General features: G+C 44.2%; 1 protein-coding gene across 7 annotated transcripts in view; it reads left to right on the top strand.

Moving 5' to 3' along the window:
• The window catches only part of LOC135115026 (anoctamin-8-like), a 127,675-nt gene that overhangs the window by 2,102 nt on the left and 105,573 nt on the right, over positions 1 to 20,000 (top strand). Inside the window, exon 1 of one of the 7 annotated variants that reach the window (XM_064031486.1) lies at positions 9,798 to 10,107. The exons of 4 other annotated variants lie outside the window; for them this stretch is intronic. In XM_064031486.1, coding sequence (XP_063887556.1) covers positions 9,813 to 10,107 — 295 coding nt within the window. In that variant the 5' untranslated portion in view covers positions 9,798 to 9,812. Of the gene's footprint in view, positions 1 to 9,797; positions 10,108 to 10,686; positions 11,677 to 20,000 lie in introns of those variants that run through there. 2 more of the 7 variants (XM_064031494.1, XM_064031503.1) reach the window with 2 other exon arrangements.

Here is a 20,000-nt window from a genome sequence, read left to right as displayed (position 1 = left end):
AAAGAAGTGCAATACTGACGTTTGAGGGTTAATCCTTTTTTTCCCTGTCCGAGAGTACCGGGCTGGCAAGAGTACAATACAATATTAATCCGAGGTAAATATTTATATATATTTTTTTATAGTCCAGGATATTGAAACGTCGCCAGCAGGTGCACGCGCTGCCTTACTAACGCACACTCGTCTGTAGTAAAACTTGTGCCAGTCCTCCATTATTCAGCAGCGACATGTCACCTCCTATCTAATGGAGGCTGTTGTTTGCCTGATTTAACTCCCTCAAAACTAAGCCTTGAGGCCCCATCCACTTGACCTGCCCCACCTGGCCCATACCCCGTCCTCTCCCATGATCTGTGCGTCTCCCTCACCCACTGCATCCCCTCATTCCCCTCATCACCGACACCACCACCATCACCACCATCTGGCCGCCGCCCACCTGCCTGAGTCTGCTTGGGATCACCTGACTCGCTCGTATTTAGTACTTGCCGCGCCACACATTCCTTGGACCACTGGCAAAGAAGTTTATATACTGTACAAGATTCCTTCGCGTTAAGTAACAGACACACTGCCAGCTGCCGGGCTGCGGGTTGCCGAGTGGGAACTGCTCAACTTACCCGGTGTTCCCTGCAGGAGCGGCCGAGGGTACAGCGTGACAAGACACCACCGGGCAGGGAACTCGAACCCAGGGCCTCTTGGTTGCGATCTAAATACGATAGCCACTATATCACCGAACCACACACACACACACACACACACACGTTACTAGGCAATACTGAGAGCTGGATTAAGTCTTGCCAAACCCGAGTGATGCAACATTCAATTCCACCTCCTACACACTGGCATGAATCAGTGAGTGAGTGTACGGAGCTATGTTCCTGTATGTTGCAGATCTTTTTGCGTTTACTTTCTAAGAGGGACTTGTGGGCTGAAGGGGAACGCGATGAAGCTTTATAAACTTTACTTGATATTATTTTAAAATATATTCAGAACTCATGCGATCATATAACTTCTGACAGGTATATACACAACATCCTTTGCACGGGTGATAAAAGTTATGTAATATGGACTGGCCTCTCTTCAAATGATTTATATACGATAGAGCGCGCGTCAAAACAAGCCCTGTGGAGTCTAGTGCTACATCAGTACGATCCCCCACACCTGGCCAAGCACCTGGCCTCTCAACGTAACAGAAAGACCCGCGCACTTAACGCAAACATGAAACACAAATAAATAAAGAGGTAGATAAATGGAAAGATAAATAGATAATAAAAGTAAAAATTCCTTAAGGACTGAGCGTGTTTTCTCGCACTTAAGAGCGTGATTTAAAGAAACACTTACGGTGAATGGTGAAATCCTACTCTCTCTCTCTCTCTCTCTCTTTCTCTCTCTCTCTCTCTCTCTCTCTCTCTCTCTCTCTCTCTCTCTCTCTCTCTTTTTCTTAAAGATAAAACGCGCGCGTGTGTTTGTGTGTGTGTGTGTGTGTGTGTGTGTGTGTGTGTGTGTGTGTGTGTGTGTGTGTGTGTGCGTGTTTGTGTGTGTATGTGTGTGTGTGTGTGTGTGTGTGTGTGTGTGTGTGTGTGTGTGTGTGTGTGTGTGTGTGTGTGTGTGTGTGTATACGTGGTTACATCAATATGTCCCTTTTTACAAACACACACACACACACACACACACACACACACACACACACACACACACACACAGGGCTTTGACACTCGCCTCTAAAAATGCAGGCTGGACTAAGGCGGGACGGCTGTTTGGGGGCTGAGGCGGGGCGGGGCGGGATGGGGTGGGGTGAGGCGGGGCGGGGTGAGGCGGGGCGGTGCCAGAAGGGGCGGCGAGGCGTGAGGCGGCGGTGGTGGTGGTGGTGGTGGTGAGAGGGGGAGGAGCCACAGTGCAGGGAAAAACTATAAAGGCTGGAGGTGGAAAAGAATACGTTTTTTGAGAGAGAGAGAGAGAGAGAGAGAGAGAGAGAGAGAGAGAGAGAGAGAGAGAGAGAGAGAGAGAGAGAGAGAGAGAGAGAGAGAGAGAGTTGGGGGGGACCAGGGAGTATCGGATGTCGACACTTTCTCCTCCTTCATCTTGATAAATGGTTCTGCCCCATATAAGTGTTGTTTCCTCTTCTATCTTGCAAAATTGTGAGGACTTTCCCTTCACACACACACACACACACACACACACACACACACACACACACACACACACACACACACACACACACACACACAGATAGATGGGAAGATAGACTTTATTGGTCACAAAAATACAGACTAAATAAAACACGAAGAATATAAATTAGGTTATGGTTCATATAAAGTCGTCAGAAGAGCATTTACACTAATGGATAACTCGATAAAAGAGAACGTTAATTACAAAACTAACGAGAGAATAATACTAAAATAAGAACATGATAAAACACACACACACACACACACACATACAACAGTTAAATAATGTATATAAGTAACAAAATACATAAATAAAGCGAATACACAGTACGAACAAAACCATAGGAGAAACGAACGTATGCAGAACAAGGGCCATTTTTTTTTTTTGCAAAGCAGAGTGAACGTTCATAACAGTTTTCATGGCCGCAGATGACGGCTGAAATATTTACGGAATTGCCACAGTCACGCACGAATATATTAATGTTTATAGCTCTCTAATTACATAAATAAGGCAAGTGAGATCCTGTGCATAATAAAGAATAATACGTACCGAAATACATTACTGAGAGGAAAGCTAGCAAAAATATGAATAAATAAAACAAAATAAAAATCATGGAAGCTATTTCAACAAGAGAAGAGGTGTAGAATTTCCAGTTGAGATTTTTAGTGAAGGGGAACTCAGATATGCTCAGTGCAGAGGAGAGGGATAGTTGTGGGTCACTGAGAAAGATGGAATAGCTGTCTGGAAGGTTGTGTTGAGTGGAGGGATGAAGGAATTGAGTTTTGAGGCGTTGGACATCACGAGGTCCATCCTTTCCCATTATGAAGTAATAGAAAGATCAGAAGTTAGGCGTTTTGTGGCCTCTCCTCGTGATCTGTTCAATTCATGCACTGTTGGGCGTCTGGCAAATTAAGTTGAGAAGTGCAGTATAGAATCATCAGCATAAGAGAGGATAGGAAGTTTCTGGGATGATTTACGAATAACAGGAATAGGATGGGTGATAGAACGAAACCTTGTGGAATATTATTATTGATAGGCATAGAAGAACAAAGACAGTCTACCACTACATCGAAAGAACGGCTGGAAAGGAAGGTAGAGTTAATGGGGTAGAGTTAAATGAGATATACACAGCACAGGTGAATATAGTGAGTGACAATAAAATCTTAGCCAGATGGTGGAAAATTCTGAAGACTCAATAACATAGGAAAGACAGAAGATTATATCACTGAGCACATCAACACAACAACAATCCTTGGAATAAAATTGAGGCTAGAGAAAGTAAGAGGGAACAGAGAAGGGTCGAGTTTCAGTGGCCTCAGACATTTGGGCTTCAGTGAGAAACAGGTGAGGTTTGGAAGAAGCAAGGCGATGTTCCACAGATTGAAAGTTACGTCCAACACTTGACTTCCAATCTGTGGTGTGTGTGTGTGTGTGTGTGTGTGTTCCCTCTCTCGCCTTAAGTGTGTCTCGGTCTCCAATGCACCACTCCAGGAGAAAGGGATTTATGGGCGTGTCTTTCCCTGAACTATCTAGGGGATGCTGAGACATGGAGAAAGAGAGAGAGAGAGAGAGAGAGAGAGAGAGAGAGAGAGAGAGAGAGAGAGAGAGAGAGAGAGAGAGAGAGAGAGTGTGTGTGTGTGTGTGTGTGTGTGTGTGTGTGTGTGTGTGTGTCTGTGTGTGTGTCCTGGGTAAATAATATAACAATTGCTCTTATATTCGAGCCGCACTTACTGGACAATTGAACACGCATCCCTCAAGTCCCTTTCTTTGACCAAAACACCACAATGAGCACAAGGCAATGATGGAGAAAGGAGACCAGGTGAATAAGATGATAATATTAACGTGAATAATAGATAAAAATGGTAATAATACAAAAAAGGAAGAGGAGGAGGAGGAGGAGAACGACTAAAGAGAATAAAAATATTAATAAGAAGAAGAGAAAAAGGAGTTTCTGTTCTATTCTTTCGCTGTATTTACTATATCATATCTGTCACTCCTTACTCAGCACCAAGGTCGCTTCTTCCCCCCCACACACCACACACCACACACCACACACCACACACCTCCCTGCACCTTTCTTTCCCTTCCTCCCTCACACACCTCACGCCTCTCTGCACCTTTCTCTCCCCTCCACACACCACACACCACACACCTCCCTGCACCTCTCTCCTCACCCTCGTTTCACACAAGACCGTTCTGCACACATTCCGGCCACCCCATCATCTCCCAACCCAATTTCTACTGTTTCACCTTGTCTCTCGCCACCAGACCCCCCTCATCCCCTCATCCCCTCAGCCCTGCGAGACTCACGGCATATGCAAGCTTCCAAGACATGCCAAGTACCATGACTATCCACAATGCGCGCTGGCAACTTTTCTCAGTCCGGTGTAATATTACTTTTCTTTCTCGGTTTTCTTTCGTCTTACATTAATTTTACTGTTCTTTGTTCCCTCTCGTTCGCTCTTGTTTTTTTTTTTTTTTTTCTTGTGATCTCCGTCCGTCAGCCTTTGTTGTTTTATGACCAGTATTTTGAAACGCTTAATGCTCTCTTAAGGAATATTTTCAAAGGGTTAAGAGATGATTAGACGAGTTCTCATGGGTGTTTTTCCTCATACTTGTTGTGCAATCCTTGTGAAACTATCAGCGGCATCACGAAAACGTCCTTGAAAGTGATTATAACCTTAACCAAAGCGGTATAAAAAAGTAGTCAAGATTCTTCTTCTTTCGGCTTCTGTTAGGATTTAAGGGCCAACCTTGTCCAACGCATTTGGTTTTCTGCGCCTTCCTCAGTCACACTTACTACAAACATGTCTTCCTTCACTTCATCCATAAACCTTCTCTTGGGTCTTTCGCTCTTTCTCCTGCTGGGTAGATCCACCTCCAGCATCTTCCTTCCCATATACTCCTCATCTCTCCTCTTTGACACGTCCATATCACCTCAGTCACACCTTTTTAGTTTTATTCCTAAACCGACGTACATGTGTTGTGCCTCTGAAAGGTCTACAAGGTCGAAGTTGTTAGGTCATCAGGGGTGTAAGCTCCCACAAAGGAAACAATTGTGTGTAGAGTGGCTGGCAAAGATTGTCTCAGGACTCGAGGGTGCTAGAGTCGAGAGCGAGCCGATAGCACTTGAGGAGGCGTCCAAATACCAATTCAGACTTGGATCGATGTTTAGTGGAAATTAAGGAGTTGACGATTAGTGTCATTGATATTATGTCTATGCCCTCAAAGTGATAAATCCATGCCAGTGTAGTTCAATCTCCTGTGCTGTAGCTAAGTAAACACAAGGCCAGTACTTCTTAAACACACGATTAGTTCCATCTGATATTCTTGCTTTGTTCTCGAAGTCATATTTCCACGCCAGTGTAATTCAGGCGCAATAAACACACGTAAACGCAAACACACCAAGGTTAGTACTTGGTAAACACGCAACAGATATGAAAACACAGTGGGGTCAGTACTTAGTAAATGCACGATTAGTTTAATTTGATATTGTGGTTGTGTCCTCGAGGTCATAGTTCCACGCGAGTGTAGTTCAGGCGCCGTGTGCTGGAGTACGTAAACACAAGGTCAGTACTTGGTAAGCACAGTAGCCTCCAGTGAACCTCCTGGTGGCAGCGGCGAGTGTCCGGGACAGGCTGAGCCGTAAATTATCTAGAGCGACATTCAAAAAAATTAACGACATCATTTTTGTGACATAATTACATTTTTTATAATAATGATAATCACAACAACGTGGGGGAAGGAGGGTGTTTAATATTAATTGCAAAAGTGATGGCCTCAAAATACTTTAGCTAGTGATGCGATTAGCGTTCAGTCTAATGTAACACGGATAGTTATTAAGAAAATGAATAGTCTAAGGCTTTTTTTTTCTTTATGTAAGAAGGGCAATGGCCTTAGGCTACAAAGAAAAAAAAAACGCAAGAAAAGAGCCTAGTGAAGTGCCAGTTCCTGAAGGATTATCCAAAATTGGAGAAGTGTCTTGAAACTTCTTTCCTGTTTACCTCAGCACGACAAAAGTTAAAGGAAATGATGTTGAAATGAATAGCAGCAGCAGCAGCAGCAGCAGCAGCAGCAGCAGTAGTAGTAGTAGTAGTAGTAGTAGTAGTAGTAGTAGTAGTGGTGGTGGTGGTGGTGATTGCTGTTGTGGTTGTTGTTGTTGTTGTTGTTGTTGTTGTTATTGTTGCTTTGTTGTTATAGCACTATGCAGAAGCAAAAACATTAATGTAAGGAGATATTTAAGGGAACAATTACTGACAATAATTCGTCAACAACAAAGAGAGAGAGAGAGAAAAAAAAATGACACAGGAACAGACGGAAACAAACAGCATAATACGGACGGTTAGACAAGAACAGCCGGATGCTTGCCTTGATAACGCCACACAATAAATCACCGCTGCTTGACTTCCTCACACGCACCTGTTCCCTGCTTCTGACGGGTCACCACCCGCCCTTCCTATCGCGCGCAAGTTATCTTGTTTGTTCCTTTATTTTCATTATCATCAAACGGCTCAGCTGGGAACGAAAGGTTTGTTGTTGTTGTTGTTGTTGTTGTTGTTTGTTTTATCTATGTATTTGTGTTCCTTTTGTATCTACTCCTTTGTTTTTGTATCTGTTGCTTTCTATCATCGTCATTAATATCACTATCATCGGTTTGCACGAGTCTACTCCAGAACGAAAGTCAAAAGTTTCCTATCCTATTTACATTTTTATTTTCATCATCATCGAACAGTCTAGCAGGGTGAAAAAAAGATCTGTTGCTGTTTATTTCCCTCCGTACTTGTATTTCTTTTGTATGTGTTCCTCTGTGTCATCATCAGTCTCTACCAGTCTACTAAAGTTAAAAAATTTATCCAGTGTGTAGGAGAGGTTGTCATATATCACGACACGCTAGGTTAGGAAGTCCTGGCGAGCTGTATCGTCATTATCACCATCATCAGTCTATGCGAGTGTACTGCAGGATGAGAGTCAAAAGTTTCGCACTGCTTAGGAGAGGTTGAACTACACAGCACGCCGCGCTAGCTTAGGAAGTGTTGGCGAGTTGCAAGATTACAACTTCCCAACTTGCGTACCGAACATATACTGCGTTGGGGTGACGGAGGACAAGCCCGGACTGCAGTCAACCTTCTTGATGTATATATGATTGTCTTAGTTCATTTATCTAATTCTATTTCGTCAATTTTTTCACGTTTTGTGGTCTTTAATGTTTTAATTTGATACTGTATTCGTGCTTTAGATCAGTTTTTTATTTGATTAGTGTATTTGATGTGCATGTTTGTGGTCAATAAAATATCTATCTATCTATCTATCTATTTATCTATCTAGGTCAAACATTCACTGCATCACTCGATTAAATCATATTACTTATTTCATTTCATAAACTATGATAATTCTACTAACCAAGTTTTTCACAATTACTATCTGATTTTATTTCATTAACTGTGACTATTCTACTATCCACGTTAATCACACTTCATCTCATTAACTGACGATTCTACTAAGAAAAATAATAGCACATGTTATAAAAAGCTCTGAAACGCTCGATAAACAAACACCTCTGTCAGTGGTGTCTTTGGAAATTCTGCTCTAAATTTTCCATCACACTAAGAGGAAGCCATAAGATTCACAAGCTTAATGGAGCCCTAGACATTTCCTACCAAGTACTATACAAACAAATTATGTAGCGTGCTTCCTATACAGTGACGAGTTATTCTGATGAGCTGCCAGACTAAAAATGTAATCGTAAGAATATATGTATAACGAAAGTGAACCTGATCTTAGGAAAATGTACACCACTTCAAGATAACAAGGTGACAAACAAAATCCTCAGGGTCAGTAATTACGAGAACAGGTTCAGCTTTGATTAATTTAGGCTAGATTTTAAAAGAGATAGGAGGAAATTGGTTCTGAAATAGTGTGGTACATGAATGGAAAAGACCCAGTAATCAGGTTGTTAGTGCCGAGTCAACATGGAACTTTGAAAGACTTACTAATTTATGGATGGGAATGATAGTGGAAATAGCTAGATATGTTTTTAAATGGACTGCTACGTGTAGGACGTGTAAGCTTGATGGCTTCTTGTAGCTTCTCTCTCTCTCTCTCTCTCTCTCTCTCTCTCTCTCTCTCTCTCTCTCAATTGTCAAGAGTTTGGTTATATAATGTAGCTTTCCTTGCCTTTGTTGTTAATGGACCGCATATATATATATAGCCGATACGCCGCCCCCTCACCAGCTGGCCTTGTCTGAACACTCCTCACCTGCGCCACGTGCTCAAGTGTTCGAGCAAGGGTGCACTAATGATCATGCGTTGCCTTGACTGGAGGAGGTGAAGTAAATAGATTGATGGATTAATTGAAAAGTTTCGCGCCACAACATCGTGGTCATATGGCGCCGTTACATGTTAAAAAGCAACGAAAAGTGTGATAAAGTAGAAGAATAGAAACAGACAATGTTAAAAGCAACTAAAAAAAAATTGTGGTGTTGACTTGTGTTGGTGTTGTGGTGTTGTTGTGTTGTGTTGCGTTGTGTTGTGCTGTGGTGGTGGTGTGTTGGTGGTGTTGTGGTGTTGTGTTGGTGTTATGTTATGTTGGTGGTGTTCTGTTGTATTGTGTTGTGTTGTGCTGTGTTGGTGGTGTTGGTGTGTTGTGTTGTGGTGCGTTGGTGGCGTTGTGTTGTGTTTTGTGGTGTTGCGTGGTGTCGTGTTGGCGGTGGTCGCTACTCTTACTCCCTCCCACGTGTCGAGGCTCCTGGTTGAGTCTATCCCCCTTAAATTCTTTTCTTTTTTCTTTTTCTCTTTAATGTATTATTCCGCTCCTCTCACTTGTGTCTTTTCTTCCCTCTTTGAGTGAGTGTGTTTTAGATTTTATTTTGATCGTTTTTAGATTCTTGTTCCTTTACTCTCATTCCTTTTCTCTTTAATATATTTATTATACAACTTGTTTTTACTGCGGCGCTCCTTTTTCGTATTCTTTTCGCGTTTGTGTTTGTTTTACATTTGTTTGCTTCGTGTTTCGTAAATTTAATGTTACATAAACAAGTGGCAGAGACACTGTTCCCCTGCAACGCTACTCAAGGATGTTTTAAATGAGCTAAACAGATGAGAGAGAGAGAGAGAGAGAGAGAGAGAGAGAGAGAGAGAGAGAGAGAGAGAGAGAGAGAGAGAGAGAGAGAGAGAGAGAGAGAAATGCTTTCGCGTTACTAACTTCGTCGTTCACACTCACCGTCATTTCGAGAAACATCCTCCTCGAGATTACCAAACTTCACCCGCTTGGTGAAATTATAATAAGTTTGTTGAGAAAGATGAAAACTAAAAGTAAGAACAGTGACAAGGCATTTCCCGGCTTACACGAGAATGTAAACACATATAAATCTTATTAGAGTGGCACGTGTGTGTGTGTGTGTGTGTGTGTGTGTGTGTGTGTGTGTGTGTGTGTGTGTGTGTGTGTGTGTGTGTGTGTGTGTGTGTGCATGTGTGTGTGTGTGTGTGCGTGTGTGTGTGCACGTGTGTGTTTCGTGCTTTGTACTCGGCCTCTCATCGCCATTCACTACGTCACCTCCCCAGCATTTCAAAACCACACCCCCTCCACACTCACCACCACGTAGTTACCTCGCCCCGTCTTACCGCTCCTAGCCCTCACGCCCCTCCCCCACACCATGACCACCTGTCCCTCCCCCAATGCCTCCACACTATCCTACACACACCACCCACACCTATCCGCCCATCCGCCTCATCCATACTCCCTCAGATCGACTGATCCCCCACTTTCCCCCTCCAAGCCACATCCGCACACCAGCTTTGCACGGCAGCGTCGAGGCTCGCCACTGGCTCCTCGCCACACCCTGAGTACGACGTATGCCTCGCAGTCCCGCCACGCCTCCGCCACCCGCCGCCTCAGCCCCTGCCCAAACTTCGACCGGTGGAGAGCTGCAGCTTCTTGGCCGGGTGGAGGTGGTAGGCCGTCACGCTGTGGCATAGAACTGACTTAGAAATTGCTTTATTTGCTTGATTTTTTTGTGTGTGTGCATACGTGTGCGTGTACGTGTGTGTGTGTGTGTGTGTGTGTGTGTGTGTGTGTGTGTGTGTGTGTGTGTGTGTGTGTGTGTGTGTGTGTGTGTGTGTGTGGGTGTGTGTACTTCTGTGATGTATGTATCTATTTACGTGTATATACGAAGCTGATATCTCTGCAAAAGGGGATGGACGCTAACCGACACACACACACACACACACACACACACACACACAAACAAACACACACATTTGTGACTCATGAAGTACGTACTTTGTTTGCAAGTCTGTGTGACGAGAAATACGCATCCAAAGTAAGAATGCGCACACACACACACACACACACACACACACACACACACACACTCAGTACACACAAACACACAAGTTTGCCTCACTCGTGGCGGGATAACGTTCCCATTGATCAGAGTTCGGCAACAAGATGCCGGTGTAATAGGTCCTGCCCTCAGCACAGCAGCACAGCAGCACAGTAACCACACACCGCCGTGATGGGCAGCCGTCCATGGAGCCTCATCGGCATCGCCCTACGCCGGCTGGGCTTTGCTTCCAGGGGTGGTGCTCCCGGCTCCTGCGGGCGACCTCTACCCCTCCCTTGCTATTTATCGATCCCATTGGTGGGGAGACCGCCCCCTTCCACCAGGGCCCCCCCTCTCCCATCTGCGCGCGCACCCTCAACACTGTTTACCCCCTGAGGAGTGTAGCGTGAGGTGTGTGTAGCGGCAGTCCGTCGTGTACTAACCCCGCTGTAGAGTGAGCGAGTGAAAGTGTGCGTGACCCGAGCTGGCTGCCTCCCTCACGCTGCCCGTGACCAGTCCACGCCCCCGCCTCCGCCAGCATCGTCACTTGGTCGCCCGTGTGCCGCTTGGTTCACTTTGGCAGTAGTTCACATGGTGGGTCACGTCTGAGTGCAGTGAGCAGGAGTGACGTACTGAGTGCCGAGTGGAAGGGAAAAGCTTGTTACGGGCCGGCGAGGCCTCAGTCCATGTCCCTTGGTGATACGGGTGGTGTGGGCGTTGACCGGAGCCGTGCAGCCCCGCACGTCCACTGCTCCAGGCATTGTGCCTTGCCTTTGCGGCAGCGTGACGCGCCCTTCACTACCTGGAGCTGACCCTGCTACCACTTGCTCGCAAACGTTGATCCGTTGCATCTCGTGACGTCAGAACTATTGCTCTAAACCGAACAGGACCAGGACATGTCTTGGTCGTACTCTCGCGCCTCACCGCCTCACGAGACCACCGCGCCCTGAGCAGCTGAAGCTCCGCAGCGAAGGGCCTCGAGGAGACCAATGAAGGGTGGGAGTGACGCAGTGACGGAGGGGATCAGCGAGCCGTGGTAGGATGGAGGACCAGACAACCACAGCGACCCCGACAGCCACCACCACCACCGCCACCGCCACCACCACCACCGCCAGGCGCCAGGATGAGGGCGAGGCGGAGAGTTCAGCCCGAAGGAGGAGAGTGGTGTCGACGGCGAGACTCACTTTGTCTGCTGGTGAGTCATTCCTCGGTCCCTGACCCCCCGCCGCCGCCCTCCCCACGCTCATTACCCACTGCTACCACTGCTGCTATTGATGTTCTGACTCTTGTTACTCTTGTTATAGACTACTTCTCCTCACGGCACTTTGAAGATGTCATTATCATTAGCTTTCTCTCTCTCTCTCTCTCTCTCTCTCTCTCTCTCTCTCTCTCTCTCTCTCTCTCTCTCTGTGTCTCGTAACCCATAATCGTTATTAATCTCCCCTTCAATATTCCTCGTTAGGACAAAGCTGTTTCTCTCCCGTCCCCCTCATCTCCCTCTTCCGTTCCTGTCTCCTCTCTCAGCATCGTGCATTTCCTCTCCCTTCTCCCTTTCTCTTCCTCCGTCCCGCATGTCAGCCCTTCACTGTACGGCTGCCATCACGGGCGTCACTCGACTGTCAACACGCGGCCTTTTCACTACTGGCAGGCTTCTGTTGAGGGATTTCGGGACCCGGGGCAAGTTGAACAGATGCTCTCTGCATAATTTATATCCGTGCAACTTTCGATTACTTTTCTTTTTACATCTGTGTGTGTGTGTGTGTGTGTGTGTGTGTGTGTGTGTGTGTGTGTGTGTGTGTGTGCGCGCGCGTATGGTATGATGTAATGCATATATCTGACTGGTATACATCATTAGAGAGAGAGAGAGAGAGAGAGAGAGAGAGAGAGAGAGAGAGAGAGAGAGAGAGAGAGAGAGAGAGAGAGAGAGAGAGAGAGAGAGAGAGAGAGAATGGCCTCAAGTGAAACAGCTACCCGCGTACAGTAACTATTCTGAAAACTACTTGGAAAACAAACAACCCACAAAAAAATATAGAGCAGAGAACTCCCTCCACAAAAGGGAATAGGAGTGGACAAAAAAAAAAAGTGAGAGAAAGAGGATGATGGGAAGGGAAGCGGAAAAAAGGGGGAGGATGAGGGGAAGAGGGGCGGAAAAAAGATGGGGTGCAGGGAGGTGAATAGTGGATGGGTGGATGGGTGGATGGATAGGGGGGTTGGTATTAGGGTAGTGGGAGGGGGCGGAGGGTGAGGCGAAGAGGGGGTGAAAGGGGGCAACAGGTTTAGTGGTATAGATCTAGTGAGGTGCGTAGCTAGGCCGCAGGCGGGGCTGGGTGGAGGTGAGGGAGGCGTGCGGGGAAGGCTGTGGGGGAGGGGAGACAGGAGGTGAGTGTCGTGGTGAGTGGGGGAATGAAAGGATGGAAGAGGAGAGACAGCGAGGGGAGGAAAAAGTGACAGGGCGTGAAGAGAAGATGGAATATTGCAAGGAAGGGAGGAAGGAGCAAAAGTGAAGGGAGGAATGGTGAATAATGAAGTGAAGGAACAAGGTCAGAGGAGGAGGAAGGGGAGGAGGAAACGTAAATGAGGATGAGTGAGAAGGAGGGCAGAAGGAAAAAGAATGTAAAGAATGTGCGGAGGAAGAGGAGGAGGAAGACAGATTGAAGAGGAGAAAGAGGGGAAAAAAGGAAAAATTAAGACATTAGGAGGAGGAAGGAAAGAAGAAGAAGAAGAAGAAGAAGAAGAAGAAGAAGAAGAAGAAGAAGAAGAAGAAGAAGAAGAAGGAGAAGAAACAGAACAATAACAGGGACAAGAAGAAGCAATAAAAATCAAACAAAAAGCAAAAACAAGAAAACAAAAGCAGGAAAAGAAAAGAAAAAAGAAAACAAAGAGATCACTACAAGACAACAAAGACGAAGAAGAAGACGAAAAAAGAAGAAAAGACCATCAGAAGAAGAAGAAGGACACATCATAAAACTTAAACCCCCCAAGATACACACACACACACACACACACACACACACACACATCAGTTCCCTCTATCTTTGTCTCTCCGAAGTTACTGAGTTCTCTCTTTCCTCTTAACTTCCGGCCAGCCCACAGACGCTGCCACCGTCTTGCGCCCCGCCTAGCCCAGTCCAGCCCAGCATAGCATAGCACAGCTCAGCACAGTCCAGCCCTCCCTCTGCCTCTCCCTGTCTGCGTAGTTGCTTTCTGCGTCACCAAGGCTTTTTAATCGTAGCGTAGAGTGGTAGCGAGGCGAGGGGTTGGCGGCGGGGCGAGGCGCGGCGTCCCCCCCTCACAGTTTAACGCCAGGCAAGCACGCGAGGCCTCGGGAGACAAGATGCTTCAAGGAGGTTGTATAAGACTTCCAAGGGCCGCTCCTTCCTCCACTGTTAACGCCGCTATGGCCAGTACCCCTGCTCTCTCTAGAGCTCTCTCTCTCTCTCTGTGTGTGTGTGTGTGGTTCACCTACGGTCGTCTGGTGGTCACCCAGCCAGCCCTACGGAAAGAGCTCAGAGCTCATAGTGACCGATCTTTGGGTAGGACTGAGACCACTTACAAACCACACACCGGGACAGCGAGGTCGCAACCTCTCGGGTTACATCCCGTACCTACTTGCTGCTACGCATTAAGAGGCTCGTCCATTTGCCTCGCCGCACACGGGGTTCGAACCCGGGTCTTCTTGGTTGTGAGCCGAGCATGCTAACCACTACACTACGCAGTGTGTGTGTGTGTGTGTGTTCCTTTTCCGTCTCTCTCTCTCTCTCTCTCTCTCTCTCTCTCTCTCTGGTCCACAAGCAAGTTAATTTGATGACGCCGGGCAACACGAGTGCCGCCGCCACACTCCACAAGCACTTCACCTCAGTAATTAATTTGAGTCCCGAACACGTCCTCCTTATCCCGGGCTGCTCAGGGGATCCCGTTATTACGCTCGCCCGCCTTTTTACACGGCGGGAGGCGATCCTTTGGAGACTTCAGCGAAATTAAAGTAAACGAAAACCTTCTGGCGGGAATGATATCAGAGAACGCAGCGTAAAATGAAGAACATATGACGGACACACTCACAGGATTTGACCACCGCAAAAGATCGCGTCAGTTAACTTACTATTTCTATGGTTTTACGAATACATTGAAAACTTGAAGACGTCGACCCTATTCTAACGAGGTAATTTGAGACCACTTAGACGTAAAATGAACATGTGACAGATACGCACTATTTGACCATTGACAGAAATCAAAATGCCTCGTTTATCTATTTATAATTTACAACTATATCAAAAACTTGCAGATGTCATTCCTTTCCTAATGGAGTAATTTCTGACCACTTCGGCGAAAAAATGAGAATATATGACGGATGCACTTACAATATTTGACCGTTGATCGAGACCAAACACCGCGTCCATATTTACTTACTTATTTTTAAAGGTTTACGAAAACACTGAAAACTTGTACTCCTCATTTATATTGTAATGAAGTAATTTCAAACTACTTAGACGTAAAATTAACAACATATGAATAACACACTAACAATATTTAACGAATGCCAGAGTTTCGTTTTATTTCTGTGGTTTATAAGGATATTGAAAAATTCAGATCTCTCCCCTATTCTAATGAAAGACGAAACGGGAAAAGTAATTTCAGACCACTTAGGCGTAAAATGACAGAATATGTAACCTACGCAAAAGACATCGAATCTTTTAAACGATTAATTTATTTCTATGACAGACGAATACACTGGAAACTTATACTGGTTTCCTATTCTAATGAAAGGTGATAGAAAACGAGGAAAGTAATTTCGGACCACTTAGGCTTACTTCTGCGGCGGCAACAATCCTGGAAGTTATGATGAGACAAACTCGTCAAGTTGCCCGCCTATCTGAGACTTGCCGCTAATTGCAAGCCTGAAACAAGATTGGGATGTAATGATCGTCCCTCTTATGACCATATTCTGAAACACTTCTCCCCGCACCACGACTACTTTCAAAAGACTCTAGTTGAAGTTACACGGGTTTTTAAGGAGGTTTTTACTTTCTACTGATAGATTAACAAGATTTATACATTATTAAGAGAAGAGACACTCTGTGGCCTTTGAAAATAGTCATGATGAGAGAGCAAAGCGTTCTTGAATACGAGTCATAAACAGACGCAACTAAACCACTGGGAAAGAAACGATACATAAGAACATAAGAACATAAGGGAGGCTGCAAGACACCTCCACGCCTGCACGTGTCATTCCCTTCATGAAACACATCCATCTATTTCCACCGATTATCCTCATCCATGGGTTTATCTAATCTTCCTTTGAAGCTTCCTAATGACTCAGCACTGACAGCTTGATTAGTGAGTCCATTCCATTAATCTACCACTCTATTTGATGCAATTTTAACAGCAGTAAGTAAATCACTGCAAAAGAAATTAGTATATATGGATGTAATTTTACCAGATGTAACTAAACTGATGGGAAAGAAATTACCGTATATACGGATTTTAGAAAGAACCTAAGAACACAGAGGCAGCTGCTAGAAGTCACTAAACCTACACGTGTAACTCCCTGTATAAAATAAACATAATTATATTTGTTAACAGCATGGAAAAGTTAAAGGATTTACTTTAGAGTTTTATCTTCATTATATTGCGTGGTTAAGCGACAGGAAAGTAAACAAGTGAATAGATAAAAAAGATAACTAAGTAACAATAAAAAAATAGATAGATAAGTTGGTAGGTAGACTGACTGATAGATAAATGAAAAAAAGTAAAAAAAAACAAGTAAATAAAGAAAGAAACAAAGAGACATACAAACAAAACAAACAAATAATTAAATAAAAAAACAAATAAATAAACGAATAAATAAATAAACACGAGTAGCAACATTCCCTGCCAGTGGGTGAGGCAGTAGTGTGTCCTGAGGTTTGTAGTACTGCTCTGACGCTTCCCCCAGTCTGTCCAAACAAGGTGAGCAGGAATGTGAATAACAGAGAATTAAACATGCATGACCCCTCGCAGCCCAGGTATGCAGGCAGCTGGTAATGAATAAAACACACCAAGCGTAGAGCGTCATCTAAAGTGCAAACTCTGAAGTAAAAACTAATCTCTATATATTTTTAACAGATACAAGTATGTTTTGCAGTTTTTCTCACCCCTCCTGTGCTAACTCTGTACAAGGGCCTTATCCGTCCATGTATGGAGTATGCTTCACATGTCTGGGGGGTTCCACTCATACCACTTTTTTAGACAGGGTGGAATCAAAAGCTTTTCGTCTCATCAACTCCTCTCCTCTAACTGACTGTCTTCAGCCTCTCTCTCATCGCTGCAATGTTGCATCTCTAGCTGTCTTCTATCGCTATTTTCATGCTAACTGCTCTTCTGATCTTACTAACTGCATGCCTCCTCTCCTCCCGCGGCCTCGCTGCACAAGACTTTCTTCTTTCTCTCACCCCTATTCTGTCCACCTCTCTAATGCAAGAGTTAACTAGTATTCTCAATGACTTCTCCTGTGACTTGGATTCCTTCAAGAGGGAGGTTTCAAGACCTTCAATTTTTGACTACCGCCTTGGACCTTTTTCTGGGACTGGCATCTCAGTGGGCTTTTTTTTTTACTGGATTTTTGTTGCCCTTGGCCAGTGTCCCTCCTAAAAAAATAGATAAATAAACAAATAAATAAATAAATAAAATCTGGGACTGGTACGTGTAGACCTGCTGGCTTTTTACAGCTGTCAATAAACAAATGGGTTTAGCGTCGTCTGAAGTGTAAACTTTGAAGTAAATACTAATCTTTTCATGTTTTTTGATAGTTGTACCTATGACTTATGTTTGACAATGGGGCAGCCACGTGTAGACCAACTGGCTTCTTTTTAGTAAATAGAGCACACCAAGCGTTTATAGTCATGTGAAGTTTAAACTCTGAAGTAAATACTACTCTCTTCGTGTTTTTAATAAATGTAGACTTTGTTTCACACTGGGGCAGCCACGTGTAAACTTTTTATATAAGAGGTTCTCTGACTTAGGGATACAAAAAGGTAAAAAAAAAAAAAAAAATGAATAAATAAATAATAAGGCCCACTTTAACTGCACCATACATAGCAAGACATTAGCACGTTAAACCTGACTCCTGCAGCTGCTGATACCAATGAATTATGACGCTAATAAAACACGAGAACGCCTGACTTCCTACTAAAAAGCAAACGTAGTATTACGTAATTATACAAAAATACGAACTTTAACTTCAATATACCCCGCAAGATATTAGCACGCAAAACCGGACCTTAAAGTTGACCGCAGTGTGCAAATAAGCAAGCAGCGGAAAGAGACAAACGGCCGTGGAAGCAAGCAGGATATCAGGATCGCTCCCACGGACCTCGAGGACACAAACGCTGCCACGACATCTATGGACCATATTCTAAAACACTTCTGCATCACACCTCCACTAATTTCAAAAGGCTCTACTTGAAGTTGCAAAGGTTTTTAAGGGTGTTTTCTTGGTTCTAGTGACAGGTTAACAAGATTTCTACATTAATAGCAGGAAAAACACTCTTGACAATTCGGCTAGTCATCTCTGTGGCCTTGGAATATAGTCGTGGTGAAAGAGCGGTGAGTTTCAGATTACGGGCCATACAAGAATCAAACCGCAAATTATTACTACCACGCGAACACTTATACGTCTGTGTTCTCAAACGTTCCGGTGTCTTATGTCGAGTCCTCTTGGCTCGTTCTCTTAGTGGATGTGATTGAGGATTTTATGAATGTTTTCGTGATACAAGTGATAGTTTAACGAGTGTTCTGCATCAAGACCTCTTTTAGTGCTACACAATTTGCTTTCATAACCTCCTACAAAGTTTTAAGCGTTTATTTAAGTACTACGGTCTTTTGAATATTCTGGCAACTTAGAAAAAAAAAACTTTTCCTCTTTTCTTCTGTGTCAATGCAAACAATTATTCTCTAGTGCTCTGTTTGCAAAGGATCATCATAACTGTAAAAGACTTAATGGAAATAAATAAATAAATAATGGATAAAATACACAAATAAATAAACACTCAAGGTAACCAGACTAACCATCTCTGCTGCCTTTGAAAACAGTTATTACGAGACCCCCAACTGTTAAGAATAGGAGGTTATAGTTTGCGCGCCTCGTTAGGAACACTGCGTGGATGGTGCTGCTGAGGCGGCCACCACCACCACCACCACCACCTTCCTAATAGGCCTGGACGGGAAAGGTTAACATTAACCTCATTAAAGCAGCACCGCCTTCAGCTAACGTGGGTCGAGTGCTATCAAGTAATGGACATTGAGGCGAGAAAACTGTTCATTCTGGCTAACGATCTGCGAGTAATGGCTAGTGAAAAGCACGTTTACACATTGTTAACTACAGACTGGCTACTCCATTACACCTTACGACTGTAATGCAAGCCTGTATAATCTTCCTAATTAGCGTTATCAAGTAATGGACTCTGAGGCGAGAAAACTGTTTATTCTGGCTAACGATCCCCAAGTAACTAGCAATTACAAAGTCACCTACACATTGTTAAGTACAGACTGGCTACAGGCTATTACACTACAAGGCTGTACTTTTCTGATAAGAGTGTATGGGAAACTATGCTGATGTTCTTAGTGAAAATGAGAAAACCGTTCATTTTGGCTAACGATCTGCCAGTAATGGGTGGCGGCAAGAACCCTTCATGTTGTTAGGTACAGACTGATTACATTATTATAACACTATACGACTGTACTTTTCTGGTAAGGGTGTATGGGAAACTGTATAATCTTCAACTAATGGGTAGTCAAAAGAGGCATACTCGTACATGTTTAGGCGCAGAGAGAGACCAGTCTGTTACACTCCATGACTGTGCCCCTCTGATAAGGCTGTACGGGGGACGGTCAATAAGTAAAGGACACTGAGGCTGGGGCACTGTTCATTTTGCCTGACGATCTCCAAGTAACTGGCAATGAACAAGACACTTACACATTGTTAAGTACAGAATGTCAACACTATAACACCTCATTACATTACACAACTGTTCTTCTCTGCTAAGGATGTATAGGAAACGGTATAATCTTCCTAATTAAAGCGAGAAACTGTTTATTCTGCCTATCACCAACTAACTGGCAATTTAAATAAGCCTATGCATCGTTAAGTATACACAAACTCACTTTATTGCACTACACAACTATGTTTCTCTGCTAAGGATGTCTGGGAAACTGTAATGTTCCTAATTAGATAAAGCCAAACCGTTACCTCAAAAGTCGATATGCCAAAGATGTGGACTGCATGATGCTTTATTTAAAATGAATGACGCGCCACATGTGATACGCCAGGTGGAGCGAGGTGGAATTAAGTTGATTGTTATATGCTATGAGTCACACCACATACACACGCACACACACACAGTAGTAGTAGTAGTAGTAGTAGTAGTAGTAGTAGTAGTAGTAGTAGTAGTAGTAGTAATAGTAGTAGTAGTAGTAGTAGTAGTAGTAGTAGTTTATTGGTCACAGCTTTACAGTACTCATATAGTTCTCACGCTGATTCCTGTT

The sequence above is a fragment of the Scylla paramamosain genome, chromosome 2 (genome assembly GCF_035594125.1).
Source record: "Scylla paramamosain isolate STU-SP2022 chromosome 2, ASM3559412v1, whole genome shotgun sequence".
NCBI classification, from domain to species: Eukaryota; Metazoa; Arthropoda; class Malacostraca; order Decapoda; family Portunidae; genus Scylla; species Scylla paramamosain.
The sequence above is the reverse complement of the archived record's forward strand: the minus strand, read 5'-3'. Positions and strand labels throughout refer to the sequence as shown.